We start from the raw sequence: 24,251 nt of genomic DNA, 5'->3' as shown, positions 1-24,251 counted from the left end.
GGGATTCAAACATGGAGTTCCGGGAAAGATGGGCATGGATTTGGGAGGCGACAACACGTTCAAGGACTTTGGAGAGGAAAGGGAGGTTGGAGATGGGGCGGTAGTTTGCAAGGATAGCGGGATCAAGGGTTGGTTTTTTGAGGAGGGGGTGATGACGGCAGATTTGAAGGAGAGCCAGCATATCAGGAAATCTTGGATACACTCTCTTCAAATTCTAATTTTTAACTTGTGTTCTCTTTCCGTATAATGAACTTTAGTGGCATCAAATCCTTAAAAAAATGGTGTCCCTTGTTTGATGCTGTTTTTATCCAGAACCTCTGATAATCAGGAACCAGGCTACATTTACAACAAATCAGATGCTTTAAATGTCAAAGAGTTGTGCATCCAGTCTAATCACCTACCAGGAGCTATTTTAGCATTTTGTTGCTAAGTACTGTATAGCTAAGGGCCAATTTTACAAATGTACACTCCCATCAGGGAGGCTTGCCCACTGGGAGTGCATAACAGGAAAATTAATGGATGGAAAACTGTGGGGAGTGCACCCATGATATGCACTCCTGGAATAAAGAGCTCCTCACCAATATTGTGGGTTTGAAAAGTAAACCCTCTACAACAAATATAGGCCTAGAAATTCGGTTGGTAGCGCCAGCGATTAGCGCCTAAAGAGCCCGAGAATTGGGGCGTTACCCAATGTTCGGGCGGGCGCAGTGAATATAGCGCCACCTCCCATATTGAGTATTCTTTTAGCGCCGGCGCTAACTCTTTGCGCGCGCCCGCGGGCGCAAGCAGATCATGACGTCATTTCAGTGTGCAACGCCTTTCTGGTGCCCCGGACCGGATATTCGGTGGTGCCCGGAACTTTTGCGCCTAGCGCTGTTAGTGACAGTTCGATGGAACGCTACCAGGCCCTTCTCGTAGTCGGGGGGCACTATTTAAAGGGGACAGCTCTAGTATAAAAGCTGCAGCCACTTGGCCTGTTCATTGTGATCGTTGCTGGAGAGAGTTGGTGAGCTACTGTGGAGCAGATTTTTTGGAATTTAGTCTTAGAATACTTGGGACCTTCAAACCTGTACGGAGCAGTTGGAGCGCTACACCTAACAGCGTTTTGACCGACTGGCATCGGAATGGGAGCTGCTTTGGATGGCAATGTCCTCATGGCCGGACACTGTGAAGGGGCAGAGAGACGGCGGGAGGAGGGGCAATGGAGGTCGGCCAATCCGAGGGTACGCTGCGAGGGTATTCAGGCAGCGGGTCTCATACCTTGCAATGTCGGAGGAGCAGTGTGTGCGAAGGCTCCGATTCAGGAAGGAGGTTGTAACTGAGCTGTGCCACCTGCTTGCTCAGGATCTGCAGCCGCGTCTACGGTGCAGGACCTCTCTGTCGGTGTCCGTTAAAGTGACTGTTGCCCTCAATTTCTATGCCACCGGATCCTTTCAGGCAGCCACTGGGGACATTGCGAATATCTCTCAATTTGCAGTCCATTGTTGCATCCGGCAAGTTACAGCTGCCCTTTATAGACGAAGGCGTCAATTCATCAACTTCCCTCTGAGCCTGGAGAAGCAGGTGGAGCGCGCGCAGGGCTTCGCTGCTATTGCGGACTTCCCCATGGTGCAGGGGGCGATTGATTGCACACACGTGGCTTTGCGGGCGCCATTGCTCAATCCTGAGGACTTCCGCAACCGCAAGGGGTTCCACTCCCTCAATGTGCAGCTGGTCTGTGACCACCGCCAAATGATCATGGCAGTCAACGCCCAATTCCCAGGGAGCAGCCACGATGCCTTCATCCTGCGGCAGACCTCAGTTTGTGACCTTTTTGAGGCGCCGGCTCGCCCACGAGGCTGGCTTCTTGGGGACAAGGGCTATCCTCTCTGCCCATGGCTCATGACACCACTCCGTTTGGCCGCCACCCCAGCAGAAGAGCTGTACAACAGCAGCCATCAGGCGACCAGGAACATTGTGGAGCACACTATTGGTGTGCTCAAACAGCGTTTCCGCTGTCTGGACCATTCGGGGGGAGCCCTGCAGTACTCGCCGGAGCAAGTGGTCACATCGTCATCATCTGCTGCATGCTCCACAACTTGGCGACTCGACGCACCCAGCCAGTGCCAGCTGTCCCTCAAGGTCCAGCAGAGCAGGCGGACGAGGGGGAGGAGGAGGACGAGCAGGCAGACGAGGAGGAGGAGGAGGAGCATGCGGACGAGGAGGAGGAGGAGGAGGAGGAGGAGGAAGATGGGAGGGCTCCTGAAAGTGGAAGGGCCATCTGTCAGAGACTCATCAGGACTTGGTTCCAGGCCCCTCTGGCGGAATGATGGGTGTCATTCGTCCTGCGCACTTCGGATCTTTGAAAGGCTCTGAAGGCCAGCATGACTGTAAATAATTACGTGTACCATTGCAAATTAAAACTTTTCTTTATTGTCACAAAAGTCCTCCCTTCCAGCATAACAACGTCATGTCAACAGAAACCATAACGAACAAAATAACAGTTAACCCTTCGGCAAAGCCGCAAAACTAAACTAAACATTTCCAACAATCACAACAGGTGAGGGAGTCCTTGAATTTGGCCAAAGAAACGCCTCTGCACCTCCCTCTACTGCTGGCCCCTTGATGGAGAATGACTTCTCTTTCGCGGTCGGCCCCTTCCCTCCCTGCTGCTCCTACGTAATTGAACCCCAGTGGCGGGGTCAAGGCTGGGGGATGCCTGCTGACTGTGTGGAAGCGCAGAAGCCCCTGAGGGATGGCCTGGCCAACCCCTGGTCTTGGAGGGTGCGGACGCAGGCTGCTTGATCTGAGCATGGCTGGAAGCAGTGTGCCCTGCAGGTGGTGGCAGCTGCACTGCAGACGTACCAGCGGTGGCATGAGCAATGGTCACCTGCCAAGAGAGGACACCTGCACCATGGTCGGACGACACACTGGCTCTCTGAGGGGACCGGTTTGGCTCAACCGCCACAATCGCCTGCTCCACTGATTCCTGGCCTTGTATGGTACTGGAAGGGTCCGGGGTGATCCTAGCTGATGCAGATAGGGTGGCTGCAGTGAGAGTTCGCATTGCCTCAATCTGGGTGTGGACGAGGCCAGCAAGTGACTGCATGGCAGCAGTGAGGACCTGTGTGGCAGGTGCCAGTGCTTCGGAGAAGCCCTGGACAGTTCTTTCCATTGCTTCGGACAAGGCCGGAGCAGTCCGTTCCACTGCCTCGGACAAGCCCTGGACAGACCTTTCCAGGGATTGTCCGAGGCTCTGAACAGTCCTTTCCATTGCAGCCTCGAAGCCCTGGACAGTCCTCTCCATTGCTGCCCCGAAGCCCTGGACAGTCCTCTCCATTGCTGCTCCAAATTCCAACACACTCTTTGCCAGTGTTTCTATCGACTGAGGCATCCTCCCCACTACAGCCATCAGCTCAGTGTGCCTGAGCCGGGCCTGGGTTCTCATTTCAGCAAGGCTACGCACCTCCTCTGCACTCTGTGCAGCAGTCATCACTCCCTGCCTTGCCCTCCGGGGAGCCGGTGGCCGAACTTGCCTACCCACCCCGCGCTGCTGCATGCCGCTTGTTCCGGCAACTGGCTCATCAGCAGAGCCCCCCCCACTCCCCTCCAGGGAACTACTATCCCCAGTCTGCAGATGTGTACGCTCCCCTGAAGTTGGAACGGATGCTCCGGCTTCCTCCTGATCCTCGCCTCCGGAGGCACTGGCACTGGCAGCTTCAGGGCGCAGATCCCGAGTTGGTGATGCAGCATCTGAAAGCAGGGAGGTGGAAGAGTGGCTTTAGCAGAAGGTCAGGTTGGTGGCAAGGCATGCCAGATTGCGGCAAGGCTCTGACATGGCTGCACACTGACAAAGCATGCTGGCAGGGGGACCAAGTGGAAGGAGACAGCTGAAAAAGGTGAGAGCCTTACCCTCACTGTTGAGAAGGGGGTCGGCAGCTGCAGTGGTAACAGGACCACTCAGACGTCCTCCAAGAATCTGGTGCACTCTCTCCTCGAGATCCGTGAGAGTGACCACTTGTGGAGGTCCGCCACCGGTTTGACGCTGGTCCTTTCGGATCGTCGCCAGCTTGGACTGCAGGGGAAAGAAGGGGAAGCTCTGTTACATGATGCCTTGAGAGATCATCTCATGCCTCCCATGGTGCAAGAGCCCTTACATGATGCCTTGAGAGATCATCTCATGCCCCCCATGGTGCAAGAGCCCTTACATGATGCCTTGAGAGATCATCTCATGCCCCCCATGGTGCAAGAGCCCTTACATGATGCCTTGAGTCAAATGTGCATGTGTGTGCCCAGAAAGGGCCATGGGTGCTTGCTGACAGATGGCCATTGGGGCATCATGGCAACAGGGTGCGCGAAGTCAGGTGCAGATGGAGGGAATCAGAAGTTTGCATAAACAACACTCACCCTAACGACCCGAGTGAGGTCGTTGAATTTCTTCCTGCACTGAACAGGGCTCCTGGTCGCCATGCTGCTGGAGTTGACCCTCTGAGATACATCCCTCCAAGCTCGGCGGTAATCCTTTTGATTCGGCCTCCTGCCATTGTCAGGATACAGAACATCTCGATGGTGCTCCACTGCAGACACCAACTCCTCCAGAGCCTCAGTGCTGAAGCGCTCTGCTCTCTGTCTCACCTTCTCCATCCTGACCAAGTTTTTTGCGCCAGATAAGGAAGAGCGCCGATTCTGAGGCCTACAGGGCGTTGAGTGTGGAAGCTGAGGCTGACTGACCCACCCCTTTAAGAGCCGGCCGGTGCCTGGAAGTCTCGTGGTTATCGGTAATTGAGATCACCTGCGCTGCGCCCGTCCGTGCCGATATTGGGTAGCGGCGGAAGTTTTGCGCCTTAGGAGGCCCGTGCAACATCTGAATTCGCGCCTCAATCCCCTTTGGGGGCGATGCAACCCAATATCGCGCCAGGCGGCGATAAGTTTCATCTGGCTATAAACTTTGCGCAGCGCCAGTTCTAACGCCTCAAGTGGGGCGATACCCAATTTCTAGGCCAAAGAAACCTTCACAAGTTATGTGACCCATTACATCAAAAAATCCAGATGGTATCAGTTTGCTGAATATGCATTGATCCTCATTGACCATGGGTCATTCAGATAAAGGTGGAAAATAGGAGTCTGATCTATATACAGTGAACTTGTGAAACCGTTAACTTTACTGTCTATATGGAGCCATGTGCCCAGCTAGCAAAAGCAGTTGAGCTATTTCTTACTCAGGCAGTTATTCTGATTAGCAGTAACCAAATGTAGCACGAATAGGAACAACGTGCGATCCACACCTTATAGTATCTTTTGGACTAATACACATATTTAATTCATTGCGTCTATATTAATAATCACATACAGTGAAGAGTTGTATTTTTACAACAACAGCTCTATACAACAAAGATGCCACATGGGAATCAAGTCTAGACTGGGCTGCTGCTTGTTTTAAATGAACAATTGTAGGAAAATAAGAAAGTTACTATCAGATGCAGCATATGTTAGAGATGGTTTTTTTGCTCCATGTTGCCCACTGATTTTTGCATAACCATAAGTAATACTATTATTACTAAAATCAGAAAGGCCTCATTGCTGCCATGCCCCATGACTGTCTGTGGGTGCACTTGTGTGTGTAATTATGCCTGGTGTTGAGGCGGATGACAGGTGTCATATCCCACCTTCAGGGCTGAAATTTGGTGAAGTGTTAAGTGAATCGAAACAAGGAGACAATTATAATTCAGACAGATATAATTTCAGAGTTTTCTGACTGCAGACAAATTTAAATTAAAATTTTGCAGCCTTGACTTTCCTTTCACAGTGCATGTTGCTAAGAATGGGCACAAAATTCGATGCTCACATCCACACACATGTTAATTTTTCATCCTGGTCTCTGTGTCTTAATGAGATCTATTACTGTACTGCAATTCTCAGGAAATACTTTGGAAGAAGTGGATGTGAACAATTAACTAGCCATCTTCATGCTTACTTCATTTTTGAATTGGAATAAATAAATTGGAGGGTTATAAAGAATCCTGTTCTTTTAGTTATAACAGTTCTGTTTGTAAAAAAAAACACTGAACAGCTGATCACTAGATTTGTTTACAATCTACAATCACTTGACAGGGTCCTGCCTGGACACTAATCCTGCCTTGGTGGTTGAGGTAGGCAGTTAAGGGACAGCACTGGATAATACACTGAGGATAGCACAGAATGTACTCAGGTGGTAGATTTCAATTTCCATCACCAAGCATGGTTCGGCAGTACCACCACTGACTGAGCTGGCCAGGTCCTGGAGGACATAGCTCTCATTCTGCACTTGTGTCAGGTGGTGAGAGAACCAACACAAGGGAATAACCTGTATGAGCTCATCCTCATTAATCTACCTGTCACAGATATGTCTGTCCACTTGTAGGAGTGACCACCGCACAGTCCTTGTGGATACCAAGTCCCGCCTTTACACTGAGGATACTGTCATTTGGCACTACCACAGTGCTAAGTATGATAGATCAAAGAGAGCCCCAGGTGGGCAGAGGAAACGCTTCAAGGACACCCTCAAAGCCTCCTTGAAAAAGTGTAACATCCCCATCGACACCTGGGAATCCCTGGCCCAAGACCGCACAAAGTGGAGGAGAAGCATCTGGTAAGGCACCGAACACCTCGAGTCTCTTCGCCGGGAGCAAGCGGAAGCCAAGCACAGGCAGTGCACGTCAACCCAAGCACCCCACCCACCCGCCCCTTCAACCACCGTCTGCCCCACCTATGACAGAGACTGTAGGTCCCGCATTGGACTCATCAGTCACCTGCAAACTCATTTTTAATGTGGAAGCAAGTCATCCTCGGTTCCGAGGGACTGCCTAAGAGGAAGAGATCTAGCAGCTCAAAACTGGGCATCCATGAGGCTCTATGGGCCATCAGCAGCAGCAGAAATGTCTATCACCACAATCTGTAACCTCATGAGCCAGCATATCCTTCACTCTTCCATCACCATCAAGTTAGATTACCAACACTGGTTCAATGATGAGTGTAGAAGTGCATGCAGGGGTAGCACTAGGCATATCTGAAAATGAGGTGGCAACCTGGTGAAGCAACAACACAGGACTACATACATGCTAAACAGCGGAAGTAGTATGCTATAGACAGAACTAATTAGTCCCACAACCAATGAATCAGGACAAAGCTCTGTTATCCTGCCACATCCAGTCATGAATGGTGGTGGACTATTAAGCAACTAACAGGAGGAGGAAGCTCCATGAATATCCCTATCCTCAACAATGGCAGTGGCAGGTGAGTGCAAAAGACAAGGCTGAAGTGTTTGACACCACTTTCAGCCAGAAGTGCAGAGTGAATGATCCTTCTCAGCCTCCCACTGAGACTCTCACCTGCAGATGTCAGTCTTCAGACAGTTTGATTCATGCCATTCAGCATTAAGAAACAGCCAAATTCACTGGACACAGCAAAGGCTTCGAGCTTCGATGATATATGACTGCAATGCTGAAGTCCTGTGCTCCAGAACTAGCCACGCCTCTAGCCAATATTTCCCAGTACAGCTACAACACTGGTATCTCCCTGACAATGTGGAAAATTTCCCAGGCAGGTCCTGTTCACAAAAAGCAGGACAAATACAACACTGTAGGAGTCTGTGCACTCCTAACAAAAACACTGTGAACTAAACTGGTAGTTAACAAACTTAGTTTAATGCACTGAAAGTATTACACAATAAAAACGCAGGAGAAACTCCAAACAGGTCTGTACACTAGCTCACTCCACGAGGACTGACTGGAAATGCCCTCCAACCCTGACGTCATGACGTCATCACGTTTCCCGCCGTTGGGAACGTCATGTGACCCACATGATGATGTCATCGCGTCAGATCGCGATTTTATCAATCCTGCGCTGTTTAAACAGGGCAAACATTAAAAGGTAACAATAATGATTAAAGACAATTGTACAAGTTACTGTGAGAGTCTCTTTGGTGGCTTTGCCACATACGCCCCCCCGAAAATTGTCTTTAATGAGGAAAGTCAATCGGCGAGGAGGTCGGACAAGCCTGTTTGACTGACTCCTAAATTCCCGGAGAGGAAAACGCTGAGCAGGTGGCGAGCTGGCAGGTAGCACAGTGCGGTTAGGCATAGCGGCGGCCGGCGGCCGGCCCCGGTGCGGAGGCTGCACCAGTTCGACCGGCTGTTCGAGGTCCAGGTGCGCAGGTTTGAGGCGATCAACAGAGATGTGATCAGGCTTGCCCCCGACGCGATCACAAAACTCTTGTCCCCGGTCTGTAGAACCTGGAACGGACCTGCATAAGGAGGTGCGAGCGGGGTACGATGGCCGTCTTGGCGCACAAAGACGAACTTGGCCTTTGACAGTTCCCCAGGGATGTTGGAAGAAGGCAAACTGTGCTGCGAGGTCGGAACTGGGCGGAAACACTGAGCCGCGTCCCGATGGGCCTCTCGCTGACTGGCTGCAGACCATGGTCGCGTGGGGGACGGCAGGAACTCGCCTGGAACTCGAAGTGGCTGACCGTAAACCATTTCCGCGGCCGACGACTGTAGATCCTCCTTCGGCGCCGTGCGCAGTCCCAGCGTCACCCACGGCCGTTTATCGACCCATGCTGCATCCAGAAGGCTGGCCCTGAGCGACGCCTTCAATGAACGGTGGAACCGCTCGCACAAGCCGTTCGCTTGTGGGTGATAAGCCGTAGTGCGGTATAGTTTAGTGCCCAATACTGAGGCCACCTCATTCCATAGTTCCGACGAAAATTGCGGCCCGCGATCCGACGAAATATCCGCAGGGACACCAAACCGGGCTACCCATGATGAGATGAATGCTCGCGCGACATCCACAGAGGTGGTGGACGTCAGGGGAACCGCCTCCGGCCACCTCGTGGTGCGATCCACCATTGTCAGAAGGTGCGTAAAACCACGGGACGGTGGAAGTGGGCCCACTAGGTCAACGTGAATGTGGTCGAAACGCCGCTCCGGTACCTCGAAGGTGGCCAGAGGGGCCCTGACGTGCCGTTGCACCTTGGCCCGTTGACAAACCACACAAGTGTTCGCCCAGTCGCGGACGTCTTTGCGTATTCCTCTCCAGACGAATTTGGAGACTAGCAGCTTCTGCGACGCCCGCACTCCAGGATGCGACAGCCCGTGTATGGCGTCGAAAACGCCTCGGCGCCAGGTGGACGGCACAATCGGACAGGGCGCACCCAACGAAACGTCGCAGAGTAGAGTGGTACCTGCCGCATGGAACAGTACATCTCTCGGCTGGAGGCTGGCGGGGACAGAACGAAAGGCCTGAGTCTCCGGGTCGGCAGCCTGGTCGGCTGCCATTCTTGCGAAGTCAATGCCTAATTGAACGGCCTGGACGGCGACGTGGGAGAGGCAATCAGCGACGACGTTGTCCTTGCTGGCCACGTGCCTGACGTTGGTGGTGAACTCGGAGATGTAAGTCAAGTGCCGTTGTTGCCGAGCCGACCACGGTTCAGCTGTCTTGGCCATCGCAAATGTCAATGGTTTGTGGTCAACAAACGCAGTGAAGCGGCGCCCTTCGAGGAGGAATCAGAAGTGGCGGATGGCCAAAAACAAAGCTAACAGCTCCCTGTCGAAAGTACTGTATCGACGTTCGTGCCGTTGCAGCTGGCGGCTAAAAAATGCCAGAGGTTGTCATGCATTGTCGACCCATTGCTCCTGGATGACCCCCACAGCGTAATCCGACGCATCCGTCATGAGGGCGATGATAGCTCCTGGCAGGGGATGTGCCAACATCGTCGCGTTCGCGAGTGCGGTCTTCGTATCCTCGAAGGCGCGACCCATTTCTTTCGACCAAACCATGGGCTCCTTTCCCGCCTTGCCCCTGAGGGCCTCGTAGAGTGGCCGCATGAGCTGTGTGGCCCTGGGAACGAACCGGTGGTAAAAATTAACCATCCCCAGGAACTCCTGTAAGGCTTTCGCGGATTGTGGCTTCAGGAACGCCATGATCGCCTCCACCTTAGCTTGAAGCGGCGTTGCCCCTGCGGAAGTTATGCGGTGGCCGAGAAAATCGAGCTGCGCCAGGCCGAAACGGCATTTGTCCGGGTTCACAATGAGGCCGTGCTGCTGAAGCCGTTGAAAAAGGACACGGAGATGCTTGAGGTGTTCATCCTTTGTGGTGCTAGCAATCAGAATGTCATCCAAGTAGATGAACAAAAAATCGAGGTCCCGCAGAACCGAGTCCATAAGGCGCTGGAACGCCTGCACCGCATTTTTAAGCCCAAAGGGCATGCGGAGGAATTCAAAAAGTCCAAAAGGGGTGATGACAGCCGTCTTTTGGACATCCTGGGGGGTGCACTGGGACCTGATGGTACCCACTGACGAGGTCGACCTTTGAGAATATTGACTTCCCCGCCAAATGCGCAGAGAAATCTTGTATGTGGGGGATGGGGTAATGGTCGGGCGTCGTTATCTCATTGAGGCGACGATAGTCACCACAGGGCCGCCATCCCCCGCCGGGCTTTGGGACGATGTGGAGCAGTGAAGACCAGGGACTACTGGACCGGCGAATAATCCCCAGCTTCTCCATCGCGGCGAACACCGCCTTCACCGCCACGAGCTTGCTGGACTCCAAACGCCGCGCCCTGGCATAGATGGGAGAGCCGGTTGTCGAAATATGATGCTCCACCTGATGCTTGGCGATCGAAGCTGAAAAGGTGGGCTTTGTCAGCTCGGGGAAGTCCCCGAGAAGGCGGGAGAAGTCGTCGGGAGGTGGCCGCGCGCAGGAGACCGAGTGCGGTGCAGCCGTGCTGCGCGCACCTGAAATACCGTCGAGCATGGCGGCGTGAACGAGGCGTCGATTTTTCACATCCACCAACAGGCCGTTGGCGCCTAAAAAGTCGGCGCCCAAAAGGGCCTGCGAAATTTGAGCAGTGACGAAATCCCAGGTAAAGCGCTGGCCACCGAAACAGACTTGCACCCGTCATTTCCCGCAAGTGCGGATCGTACCCCCGTTGGCAGCTTGGAGGGGGGGACCCCGTCTGCCGGACCGAAGGTCGAGGACCGAGGCGGGAAGTATGCTGCACTGTGCCCCTGTGTCACACAAAAACGACGACCCGAGATGGAGTCGGTTAAATACATGAGATTCCCGGAGTCGCCGATCGCCATCGTGGCCGCGGGGGACGCGCCGGACCCGGTGTTCTTGACTTGCGGCGGTTTGTTCGACGGTCTGGGCACGAAAACACATGGTGGTCGGCAGCAGCAGGCCTTCAGGCCGAAACGAGTGTGGTAGTAACAGTAACCGGCCATCGGAGGCGCCGGGGCTGGGGCCGGGCCCCTCGGGGCGGGGCATTGCGCGATGGCACAGTTTTGCTGCCGGACCGTGTAAATTTTATCCACCTCTTCGGCGAGCGCGATGCAGGCCCCGGTGTCCGATCTAGCGAGGGCTGCCTGGACGTGTTCGGGCAGCTGCGTAAGGAACAGCTCGCGGAACAGGAAACATGGGGGTTCGGACTGCAGGAGCGTTAGCATGTGGCTCATTAGTTCCGAGGGTTTGGAGTCACCAAACCCTGGTAGTGTCAGTAAGCGGCGAGCGCGCTCCGCCTTGGTAAGGCCAAATACCTGCAGCAGCCGAGTCTTGATGGCTACATATATGTCAGCATTCGGGGGGTTCTCCAGAAGGTTGATGATCCTTGGCGCCGTCGAGCTATCGAGAGCGGAGACCACATACAAATATCGGGTCTGGTCCTGCACGATGTTGCGGAGTTCAAATTGCGCCTCGGCCTGCACAAACCAGGAGGCCGCCTGTTGTTCCCAGAATTGGGGGAGCTTCAAGGCCACAGCGTTGGCATCCATCACTGGCCTGCGTTCCGTGTCCACCGCGAAAAACAATCGCGAGGATTTGGGGTCACCAATGTAGGAGTCTGTGCGCTCCTAACAAAAACACTGTGAACTAAACTGGTAGTTAACAAACTTAGTTTAATGCACTGAAAGTATTACAAAACAAAAACGCAGGAGAAACTCCAAACAGGTCTGTACACTAGCTCACTCCACGAGGACTGACTGGAAACGCCCTCCAACCCTGACGTCATGACGTCATGACGTTTCCCGCCGTTGGGAACATCACGTGACCCACATGATGACGTCATCGCGTCAGATCGCGATTTTATCGATCCCGCGCTGTTTAAACAGGGCAAACATTAAAAGGTAACAATAATGATTAAAGACAATTGTACAAGTTACTGTGAGAGTCTCTTTGGTGGCTTTGCCACAACACGGCTAATTACTGCCCTATCAGCTTACTCCCAATCATCAGCAAAGTTATGCAGGGGTTGTGAACAGTGCTATCAAGTGGCACTTATTCACCAATAATCTGCTCACCGATGCTCATTTTGGGTTCCATTAGTACCACTTGGCTCAAGACCTCATTACAGCCTTGGTCCAAACATGGATACAAGAGCTGAATTCCAGAGGTGAGGTGAGAGTTACTGCCCTTGACATCAAAGGAGTATTTGATTAAGTGTGGCACTAAGGAGCCCTAGTAAAACTGAAGTCAATGAGGATTCGCGTGGCAAACTCTCCAGTGGCTGGAGTCATACTTAGCACAAAGGTAGATGGTTGTGGTCGTTGGATGTCAATCATCTCAGCCCCAGAATATCACTGCAGGAGTTCCTCAGGGCAGCATCCTAGGCCCAACTATCTTCAGCTGCTTTATCAATGATCTTTCCGCCATCTTAAGGTCAGAAGTCGGGCTGTTTGCTGATGATTGCAGTGTTCATCTCCATTCACAATTTCTCAAATAATGAGGTAGTCCATGACATTCGATTCCATCTCAAGTCCCCCACCATCAACATCCTGAATTTACCACTAAGCAGAAATACAACTGGACCAGCTACATAAATGCCGTGGCTACTAGAGCTGGTCAGAGGCTGGGTATTCTGTGGAAAATGGCTTATTTCCTGACTCCCCAAAGTCTCTTCACCACCTACAAGGCACAAGTCAGGAGTGTAATGGAATACTCTCCATTTGCCTGGATGGGTGCAGCTCCAACAACACTCAAGAAGCTCAACACCATTCAGGACAAAGCAGCCCGCTTGATCAACATCCCATCCACCAGCTTAAACATCCACTCTCTCCACCACTGGCATAACATGGCTGCAGTGTGTACTATCTACAGGATGCACTGCAGCAACTCACCAAGGCTTATTCAGCAGCACCTCCCAAACATACAATCTTCACCACCTAATAGGACGTGGGTGGCAGGTGCGTGGTAACACCATCACCTCCAAGTTACACACCATTCTGACTTGAACATATATTGCCGTACCTTCATGAGTCAAAATTCTGGAACTCCATAAATAACAGTATTGTGAACCACATGGACTGCAGCAGTTCAAGAAGAAGGCGTTATCATATAGTACTCCTTCCCTCACATTGTCACATATCACTCTTTAAATGAGAGAGAAGGCTGGCTTTGTTCCTGGGCTTCGAGCACAGTCACTCTTAAATTATTTGATGAGAGCTATGAGAACGTGGTGTGGACTGACTTATGTTATAAGCTTCCTTGCCTCCTCCAGCTGAAACTGGGTTATTACTAAGTGAGAAAATCTTGATAGAACCCATTTTCCTCCATTCTGTGTCACAAATGGGTGCACCCATGTGTTGCACAACTGAATTACCCAGGTGGTGTTTCACTCAAAGATGTGGAAACCATTGAAAAAATAAACCTGCCGCAGGAAGTGCCAGTGAAGCAGTCTTAGATTTGAACTGATTACTTATTTTTTTGTACCTCATATGTCTAGACACCTTTCCCTCCTTTCCAGGAATATCGTTACCATGGTAAAAGGCATTGGGATTGTTTATTGTGGTTATATACAGAAGAGTGTGCAATAATGCAATGGTTGATTGATGCACTAACGTAACTGCATCTGCCGATACAAATTACTTTTGTTGCAGTTTCAGAAAAAATGTGAAAATTCTATCACAAAGGTTCACTCCACAGCAAACACAACATCTAATGCAGCATAAATTCTTCCTGGTAGCCAACACAATGGCAGCTGTGATGGTTTTCGAATCTGACATTGTCTGAATGTTCCTAAACTGCCTCAACTGCAGTGACCTAAAAAAATGATAGAAAAGACAAAGCACATTCTGCCGTGTAAACAAGTTTGCACAGCCAACATTCAGTATGAATTCTGAGTTTTGTGCTAGTTTTATAAGCATAATAAAGATCAAACAGAAAAATCTGATTATCCTGAAATTAGATCCAGAAACCAGGAAAGGAGTGGTAAAGCTTGTTCATTTGTGTAATGCCAGCAAGTCATCTACCTTTATATTAATGTCAGCGAGGTGTTTGCACCACTGGTTCTTGAACCACAGGTCTCCAGCAGCTGGTGGCGACCCCAATGTAAACCTGCCAGAATGTCAGCAGAAATAGTCTGAAAATCCTTGAAGATCACGTTGCTACTGGTGCAGCATTCTTTGCAGCCAGAGTTAAACCACCAGCAGGCACTAAGATAATAAAAAAAATAGATTTTCCGGGTGCTGATCTAACATATTCCAACAGTTTTACCTTCATCTGACTGCTGACTGTGGCAGACCAGGCTATAGGTGCAGGCAGCTGAAGATTGATTTAAAAGCAGCTCAATGAGGAAAACTGGGTCGATCAGTATTATTTTTAGCCTGGATTTTAACCTAATGCATTAGGTGGGAAGGGGGCAGGTTCAGGTCAGATGCTCATTTTACACACACACACACGATTTTCCTTGCCATTGACTTCAATGGAGCGTTAAATTTGGCGAGGTGTAAACTGAGTGTCCACCCAAACCTGCCCTATTCCTGCCAGGCGAGCTAGTTTAAAATCGGGCCTAAACTTACTGTGCTACCCAGTTTCTTATTGAGTTAAACTTAGAGCTTTAAACACTAGCCTCTTGCTTCTGGGACTTGAATTCAAATTCACCCTAAGACCTAAGGTGACAAAAGTCTCAGTTGGCGATAAGGGTCCTATGTGAAATGAGTTTGAGCAGTCCCAGTCCGGTTTCTAGTAGACATGTGTTATGGATTCTAAGTGGTTTCTAATTTCTCACAGATTGGTAATTTCATTCAGGATATGGGAAATGGAAAAAATGTCATACTGGTGCAGGTAGGGATGCTCTTCTGTGATTTTAAACACATTGTGCATCTCTTTTTCTTTGACATGCTGACTGACCTACTGGATATTTCCATCATTTTCTGGTTTATTTCACATTTACAGTATTCAAAAGTTTTTTCTTTTTATCCCTATAACACACATTTGCATTTTTGAATAACACAGAGAAGTAGAATCTTATCACAATAATTTTGGAAAGGAAGTATTGTTTACATAATCACATTTGAGTGAAACAAGAACACCTCACCAGAGTAACAGTGGGGTTGGGGAGCGCCACAGTTGGCCTCTGCAAATAGAAAGAAAGACTTGCATTTATACAGCACCTTTCACGACCTCAGGACATCCCGTAGCACTTTACAGCCAATGAAGTACTTCTGAAGTGTAGTCACTGTTGTAATGTAGGGAACGTGGCAGCCAATTTACACACAGCAAAGTCCCACAAACAGCCATGTGATAATCACAGAATCACAGAATCACAGAAACCCCACAGTGCAGATAGAGGCCATTTCGGCCCATCGAGCCTGCACCGACACATATCCCACCCGATCCCCGTAACCCCTTCAACACATATCCCACCCTATCTCCGTAACCCCACACATTTTAATCCCCCTAACACTAAGGGTCAATTTATCATAGCCAATCAACCTAACCCGCACATCTTTGGACTGTGGGAGGAAACCGGAGCACCCGGAGGAAACCCACGCAAACACGGGGAGAATGTGCAAACTCCACACAGACAGTCACCCGAGGCCGGATTTGAACCAGGGTCCCTGGCGCTGTGAGGCAACAGTGCTAACCACTATGCCACCGTGCTGCCAGATAATGTCCAGATAATCTGTTTTTAGCGATGTTGGTTGAGGGATAAACATTGGCCAGGACGCTGGGGCGACCTCCCCTGCTTTTCTTCAAATACAGGAAACTTTGTGATATCAGGCACTGACGGGACCGGCGTGTTGCCGATCTATCAAAACTGCCGGACATACAAAGTTAATGTTGAAGCATACGGAGGTTTTCATCTCCGTATCTGACAACAAACACTGTTGCTTAGCAACAGCTTCTAAAGAGTCGGCTGCTGCGGCAAGCATCTGTAGCTGAAGCTGTTGCTATAGCTACAGACCTTGCAGTGGCTGACTGGGAAAAAAAAAGAACGAGATCTAAAAAAACTTACAGAAAATGGCTCCTGATTTTTGCTGTTAGATCGAGTATTCCGGACATACAACCTCTGGATAAACCAAAGTTTCCTGTAGTGCCGTGGGATCTTTTACACCCACCTGAGAAAGCAGACAGGGCCTCTGTTCTCATCCGAAAGGCGGTACCGCTGACAGTGCAGCACTCCCTCAGTAATGTACTGGAGTGTCAGCTTAGATTTTGTTTAGAAGTCTCTGGAGTGGGCCTTGCATACACAACCTTCTGACTCAGAGGCAAGTGTGCTACCAGCTGAGCCAGGGCTGACATACTTTAAATAGGCTAACTGGTATGCCTTGTATATTGTTAACTAAACACTAGGTGGCCCCCTGATGGGAGTAAGCACATTGTAGCAATTACACTTCTCTTGTATTGATTGGCAGGAATGTTTTTGAGGGGCTTGGAAATAAAAGTAGTTAGTTATTACCACAACAATTTGAGGGCTTAGTTGTGCATGACATTAGCGAGATGAAAAACAAGCCAAGGTATTGCCATCGATGCACATTTCTAGCAAGGGTTGCTGATTGGTCTCTATGGATGTCAAGTGAAGGAGAAGTCAAGTTTGGGTGTGACGGCCCTTGTAATAAAATAGCCTATCTGACTCACTGTGCCAAACTCATACATCTAAAATGGTTGCCTGGGTGAAGTATCGGGATGGACGGATGTTATTGGTAGAGAACAGAAAACAAAAAAGTCTTCGCGATATCGGGGGGGGATAAATTCGGCTGCTTTGCGCCTCCCGTTAGCACCCTAAGAGGGCGCTAATGTGGCACAAAGCAACTAGTGCCCGGGCGCGGCGATGTTTGCAAAATTGACCAGACATTTTACGGCGGCACTAAACACTACTGCCACGATCTCCTGCGCCCGCAGATCATGACGTCAGTCGAGCGTGCAACGCCCCAGTAGTGCCCCGGACTGGATATTGAGTGGCACCCCCTGCCTTACCGCCTGCCGCTAGCAACGACAGGTTGAGGGGAATGTTTTGCAGTCGGGAAGGGACTGGGGAAGCACTATTTAAAGGCGACCGCTTCCTGCCTTTTTTTGTCGGCGACATTTTTGCACCACGCATTCTGAGAGAGAGAGACTTCTGGAGAGATTCAACGCTGTGTGAAGGAGTTTTGGATACTGAGCAGCACTTTGCAGGTTCATTTTAATTTGACTTTCCTTGCATCGATTTAGAAGAGACTATGGGGGCTGCACTCTGAGCTCTTTCCCTGGGCCTCTCCATTGTTCTTTCCCGCAGAATTGATGTACAGGTCTCTCCAGGCTGAGATTGAAGGCTGCAATGAGCAGGGTGTGGCTGGAGAGCAAGATCGACCCTCCCCTTTAAGAACTGGCCGGCGCCAGTGTGTCTGTGTTCCATTGCTGACTGACATCACATGAGCTTTGCCAGAGCTCTGAGGTAGCGCCTCGCACCTTGGCATTAGCGCCTTAAGAGAGGTGTGTAGTGCCTGATTTAGAGCTCCAATCACCTCCAGGGGCGATAGAAGCCAAGTTTGCCGTCTGAGGCAATAATTAGCGCCAGGCGCTAAAATTTGCGCCCGGCCGATAATTGCGCCCCAAATGGGGCGATACTGAATTTCTCCCCCTTGAGTTTTAAAGTTAATGCATAGGTTTTCCTATAGCACCAGAAATTCTCACCTGAAAACGCCAAAGAATATGCTGCCGGTAATGTAATATACAGCATAGAAGGTCGTCAAACATATCAGTAATTGTAGGAGAACTGTCTGCCAAAAAAAATCACAAAATAAAAACTGTTAGATTCAATAAAAATCTTTATGACTGTGATTAATTAATTTTGACATAAATTCTAAATCAAATACAATAGTCTTGCGATGCAGAGCTAACCAATTGAATTTTGCAGCATCATCACTCCGGCTAATAACTGTAAAGCTGAAACAACCTTTGTATCGTCTTTATTCTAATACCAAAACCCAAATTATTCCATACATACAAAAAGTTGTGCATGCTTGATACCTTTGTCTCTGTGACCTTGAATTGCAGTGCCATGTAAACATTTAGGCCTACATACTTTGACAAGGAAAAATCCCTCCAAAGGTGGCAGACCGGGTCAATAGTATCCAATTCCCTTTTTCATTCAGTGCATTTTTATAGGTAATCATTTCGGAGTGACAGGATTATGTGATCAAGGAAAGCTGTGCGAGCCGTCTGTCAAATTCAATAAGGCAATCACATGGGAGAGATGTGTGAGTCTATCTTAGTGCTCTGTATGTATCACCAAAAGTAGGAGTTAGCATAGTTCACACTAAAATGCGTTACAGCACTTTTCTTCCGAAAGTCTTATTTATCCAAGTAGCTCCTGTAATAGCATTAACCTAGATCCTAAAAGCAAAGTAGTTGCTCCTAGCTCACAATCTAAGTGATACTCTGCATGCACAGAAGGGATTAGTCTGTACTAAACTGGCATACATTTAAGTCACCCTATCAGAAATCTTATTCTGGTTCGAAATCCGTCCCAAATCCCCATCAGTTTTGAGTTCAGTGGGAACAATGCACAATATTGGAGGATTGCAGCGCAGTTGTTCAACAACATTGAGTGTTGAAAATTCTGAATTGCCGTACCGGTTAAGTGTAAGTATATATGATATAGAAATTGTAAATTTAAAAAGAAATATTTTACACATATGTATTTTAAAAATCTGTAAAACTTGTTTTGAGAGACAATAAATGTCCAAACTTACCAAAGAAACAAAGCACAGAATAAAGGTGGCAAGCACTAAAATAAAGTACATGTACATTACTGCTTATAGAAAACAAAATGTTTTCTGTTTGTGCCTGAATAAACATTTGAATCCATGTCACAGATAACACTACGACTGATGATTATTATTGACAGAAATTTAAATTACACACCACTGTATTTAGAAATGATAATTTCTCTATTTTACCCTAAATATAATAGTAATTATAAAAATGTACTGAGGTCTGCAAAGTTCTTAATTACTATACTTGTCTTGCCTGTCTGCTTAAATAGATACATGTCTGCAAACTCTATTTGCATTTGATGTAGTCTATATGAATTTTAGCAAGGCTTTTGATAAGGTCCCACATGGCAGACTGGTCATGAAAGTAAAAGCCCATGGGATCCAAGCAAAGTGGCAAGTTGGATCCAAAATTGGCTCAGAGGCAGGAAACAAAGGGTAATGGTCAAAGGGTGTTTTTGTGACTGGAAGGCTGTTTCCAGTAGGGTTCGGCAGGGCTCAGTACTGGGTTCTTTGCTTTTCCTGGTATATATCAATGATTTGGAGTTGAATGTAGGAAGTATGATTAAGAAGTTTGCAGATGGCCGTGTGGTTGATAATGAAGAAGAAAGTTGCAGATTGCAGGAAGATATCAATGGACTGGTCAGGTGGGCAGAACAGTGGCAAATGGAATTCAATCTGGAAAAGTGTGAGGTAATGCATTTGGGGAGAGCTAACAAGGCAAGGGAATACATTATAAATGGTAGGACACTGAGAAGTGCAGAAGATCAGAGGGACCTTGGAGTGCATGTCCACAGGTCCCTGAAGGTAGCAGGACAGGTAGATAAGGTGGTTAAAAAGGCATATGGGATACTTGCCTTTATTAGCCAAGGCATAGAATCTAAGAGCAGGGAGGTTATGCTGGAACTGTATAAAACACTAGTTAGGCCACAGCTAGAATACTGCCTGCAGTTCTGGTCACCACATTACAGGAAGGATGTGATTGCACTAGAGAGTGTTAGATCCGTGGTTTAGTGGATAAATAATTACACGGATGCTGTACATAACAAATAACAGGTCTTTACTGGAGGAGGGCAATCTCTAGACTGGAGTACAGAGGCATGCGCACAGCTTATATACCGGTGTGGTTACTGCCGGTACTACAGTATACAGGAGCTGTAAAAAGTAGTTCTGACTTGAAGCACATACACTACAATTCCTCCCTTTTTAGATTAATAATACCCCCTTAATATTCAAATAACAATTACATTTTTACATGTACATTCAATAACAAAAGTCCATTTATAGATTCAGTCTTTGGGGCGGCTTCCTGACCCTTTCGGGATAGCGCCTTTCCGGAGGTTCTTGTTCTTGGTGCAGAGGCGATTCTGACCCCCTTTCATCGGGTAGTTCATCGGGTTCCACTGCTACTGGGTCTGAAGTAGATACTACCGGTATGTCGGGTTCAGCCCCAGGTACTTGAGACATGGGGTTGACGCATTTCTGTGATGCTAAGATCTGATCGACGTGGCGTCTCACAATGTTCTCCCTGACATCCACTGTGTACATTAATGGCCCCTGCCTTGTACATATTGTTCCGGGTTGCCACTTCTCTGTTCGATAGTCCCGGGCCAAGACTGGTTGCCTTACATTGAAGCTCCTTGTCGGCGTCTCGTTGATGTGCTGGAATTGTTTGTCCTCAACATTTCTTCGCACATTTGGTCTAAGCAAGTCCAGACGAGATCTCAACCTTCGGTTAAAGAACATCATGGCCGGGGTCTGGTTGGTAACTGCATGTGTCGCGTTTCGGTAGGCTAATAAGAAATTGTCCATCTTATGCTGTAGTGGAATTTCCTCGTCGCACATGGCCTTTATCGCCTTCTTAAAGGTTTGTACGAACCTCTCAGCCAATCCATTGGTGGCTGGATGATACGGGGTGGATGTGTAATGCCTTACCCCATTCCTTTTCATGAATTTTTGGAGCTCATCGGACACAAACTGTGGTCCATTATCAGAGCAGATCTGCTCTGGCAACCCGTTTCTGGCAAATATGGTCCGTAGGACGGCGATCGTTTTCTCTGTAGTGGTTGAAGACATCTTTATCACCTCAGGCCACTTTGAATGAGCATCCACTGCTATTAAGAACATTGAGTCCATGAATGGACCAGCGAAATCAATGTGCACCCGTTGCCATGGAGAGGAGGGCCACTCCCATGGGTGGTAGAGGGGCATGTGGTGGTGCATTTTGGACCTTCTGGCATCCTAAGCAGCTCTGAGTTAGGTATTCGATTTGTTGATCGATACCACACATAAGCCCTAGCTAGGCTTTTCATTTTGACTCCCCCCAGATGACCTTCATGTAGCTCATTTAGCACTCTCTCCCTTAACTTGGGTGGAATCACCACTCTGGATCCACACATCACTGTCCCCTGGCATATTGACAGCTGTTCTCTTCTGGATGAGAATGCTGGCAACAGTGAGTCGCCATGTGTTGGCCATCCCCTCACCGTCAATTCATATACCCGTGACAGCGTCGGATCATTGCGGGTCTCCTTCTCTATATCCGCGTTTGTTACTGGAAATCGTTCAATTATCGACGAATAAAATATCTCGACAGGGTCCACTGCTGGTGCTTCCTCCACAGTAGGCAGTGGCAGGCGCGATAGCCCATCAGCGTTCCCATGCTGTCTCGTGCCTTTATATTCTAATTCATATTGATTCACCCCTAGAAACAGGGACCATCTTTGTAACCGCTGTGCAGTCATTACTGGCACGCCCTTCTTAGGATTAAAGATGGAGACAAGTGGTTGGTGGTCAGTCAGCAAGGTGAACTTCTGTCCATGCAGATAGTGGTTGAATTTTTTTACTCCCCATACTAGGCTGAGGGCCTCCCTGTCAATCTGGGCGTAGTTGCGCTCGGCTGAGATTAGTGACCGAGACGCAAAGGCTACTGGCCTCTCCAAACCGTCCGGGAATTTGTGCGACAGCACCGCTCCAATGCCGTAGGGTGATGCATCACATGCCAAACGAATTGGTAGTGCTGGGTTGAAATGGGCCAACACCTCTTTTGATGTGATCAATTCTTTACACTTCTGGAAAGCTCGTCTACGTTCGTCATCCCACTTCCATGGTACCCCTGTTTGCAGTAGGGTGTTCAGCGGGTGTAATACCGTAGACAAATTTGGTAAGAACTTGTGGTAATAGTTTACCAGCCCGAGGAACGACCTCAGTTGTGACACATTTTCCGGTGCTGGAGCCTTGACTACTGCCTCTATCTTGTCAGGGGACTTATGTAACCCCTCTTCATCGATGACGTGGCCGCAATACGAGATCTGTTTCTGGAAAAACTCGCACTTGTGGCGATTAGCTCGTAGCCCATATTCCTTTAATCTGGCGAGCACCTTCTCCAAGTTAGCGAGGTGATCACCGTCATTTTCGCCCGTGACCAAGATGTCATCCAAATAACACTGGGTCCCTGGAATCCCTTGCAGGACCTGATCCATCGGCCTTTGCCAGGTAGCCGGAGCCGAGGCTACACCAAACACCAGCCGGTTGTATTGATAGAGACCTTTATGGGTGTTGATCGTAAGGTAATGTTTCGAAGCTTCTTCTACCTCCATTTGCAAGTACACCTGGGCTAGATCAATTTTTGTGAAGCGTTTACCTCCAGATAGCGAGGCGAAAAAATCATCAATTCGTGGAAGCGGATATTGCACCATGTGAAGGACTGGGTTCACTGTCACCTTAAAATCCCCACAGATGCGGACCTTCTTTGGTTCCCCAGGCGTATTACTCAACGACCTCTTCATTACAGGAACGATGGGTGTAGCCCACTCGCTCCAGTCCACTTTGGACAGTACTCCTGAACGTTCCAACCTTTCCAGCTCTGCTTCAACCGCTGGTCTGATCGCATAAGGCACTCGTCTGGCATTCAGAAACTTTGGGCTTGCTTATCCTCTATTTTAATTGTTGCTGTTATTCCTTTTAGTGTTCCTAGTCCCTCCTGGAACACTTCTTTTGTGTCAGTTAGCATTTTTGACAGTCGTCCAAGTGTGACGTCGTCATCCTTTTTGGCCTCCACCTTCAGTGCCTGTATGGAATGCCAATCTAAATGTATCTTCCGGATCCATTCACGTCCTAGCAGTGGTGGTCCTCCATTTGGCAATACATATATATCCATTTTAGGTATTTCCTGACCTTTATATGTCGCTTTCACCCTTATTTTTCCTTTGGGGTAGACTTTTTGCCCCGTATACCTCTTCAAGACAATCTCTGTAGCTTTCAAGGGTATGTGTGAAAATAGCCGCTTGTAGTCTCTTTGATTTATGACTGTTAGAGCTGACCCTGTGTCCAATTCCATTTCCACTTGGACTCCGTCTATCTTGAGTGTAACCCAGATAGTCTGGTGATCCTCCATTTCGGTTACATTATGTAGTTTCAGACAACCCAGCTCCTTGCTTCCGGAGTCTGTGTCACTTTTCTGTTCATCTGAACCACTGTCCATCACCTGGTGTACCTTTTTGTACTTCTCCTGTGGAGATTTCTTACTGTTGGTTTTCTTCCCAGACCTGCAGACTCTTGCTATGTGTCCTGCTTTCCCACACTGTCTGCACACTTGGTCCTTGAACCAACAATCTTTCTGGTCATGTGTTGTTCTGCCACAGCGATAGCACTTCCCTGTTCCATAGGTCATTTCATTGGTGCAATATTCTTGCGGTCTCCGTTGTATCTCTGCAGCGCCCCTTGCGGCTGCTTCGTGTGATACTGCCATACTGAAAGCTTTGTCCAGCGTAAGGTCCTTTTCTGATAGAAGCCGTTTCTGGGTTCCTTCACTTTGTAGCCCACACACAAACTTGTCCCTTAACGTGTCTGCTAGTCCCGCTCCAAACTGGCAGTATTTTGATAGCTTGCGCAGTTCCGTTAGGTACTCAGCATTGCTTTTGTCTTTGTGTTGGTTCCTGTTATGGAACTTAAATCGTTCTGCTATCAGCAGTGGTGTGGGGTTTAAGTGGTCCTGTAGGATTTCTACTATGCTTTCAAAATTCTTGTTTACCGGCTTCTCTGGGGTTATTAGATTTTGCAGTAACCCATAAGTTTTTGCACCCATGGAATTTAACAGAACCAGTGCTTTATTAGCATCTGGCACTTCATTCGCCCTGCAGTACACCTCAATACGTTCCACATATGTCGCCCAATCTTCGACTTCATTGTCGAACATAGAGATACTGCCACTCTTTGGCATCCTTGGTTGTGCGTTAACTATCACCAATGGCGCCTCCCGCGCTT

At 49.0% G+C, this 24,251-nt stretch overlaps 1 protein-coding gene across 4 annotated transcripts in view; it reads right to left on the bottom strand.

Moving 5' to 3' along the window:
• The window catches only part of tmem244 (transmembrane protein 244), a 121,350-nt gene extending 102,876 nt beyond the window's left edge, over positions 1–18,474 (bottom strand). The window contains exons 1-3 of one of the 4 annotated variants that reach the window (XM_085997156.1): positions 18,241–18,474; positions 17,905–17,990; positions 15,326–15,364 (exon numbers count right to left, since the gene is read on the bottom strand). In XM_085997156.1, coding sequence (XP_085853282.1) covers positions 15,326–15,364; positions 17,905–17,990; positions 18,241–18,273 — 158 coding nt within the window. In that variant the 5' untranslated portion in view covers positions 18,274–18,474. The remainder of the gene's footprint in view (positions 1–15,325; positions 15,365–17,904; positions 17,991–18,240) is intronic. The other 3 variants (XM_085997155.1, XM_085997153.1, XM_085997154.1) reach the window with 3 other exon arrangements.
• Between the last annotated feature and the right edge of the window lie 5,777 nt (positions 18,475–24,251).

The sequence above is a fragment of the Somniosus microcephalus genome, chromosome 9, assembly GCF_052327205.1.
Source record: "Somniosus microcephalus isolate GS21.2 chromosome 9, FLI_Smic_1.0, whole genome shotgun sequence".
Classification (NCBI taxonomy): domain Eukaryota; kingdom Metazoa; phylum Chordata; class Chondrichthyes; order Squaliformes; family Somniosidae; genus Somniosus; species Somniosus microcephalus.
The sequence above is the reverse complement of the archived record's forward strand: the minus strand, read 5'-3'. Positions and strand labels throughout refer to the sequence as shown.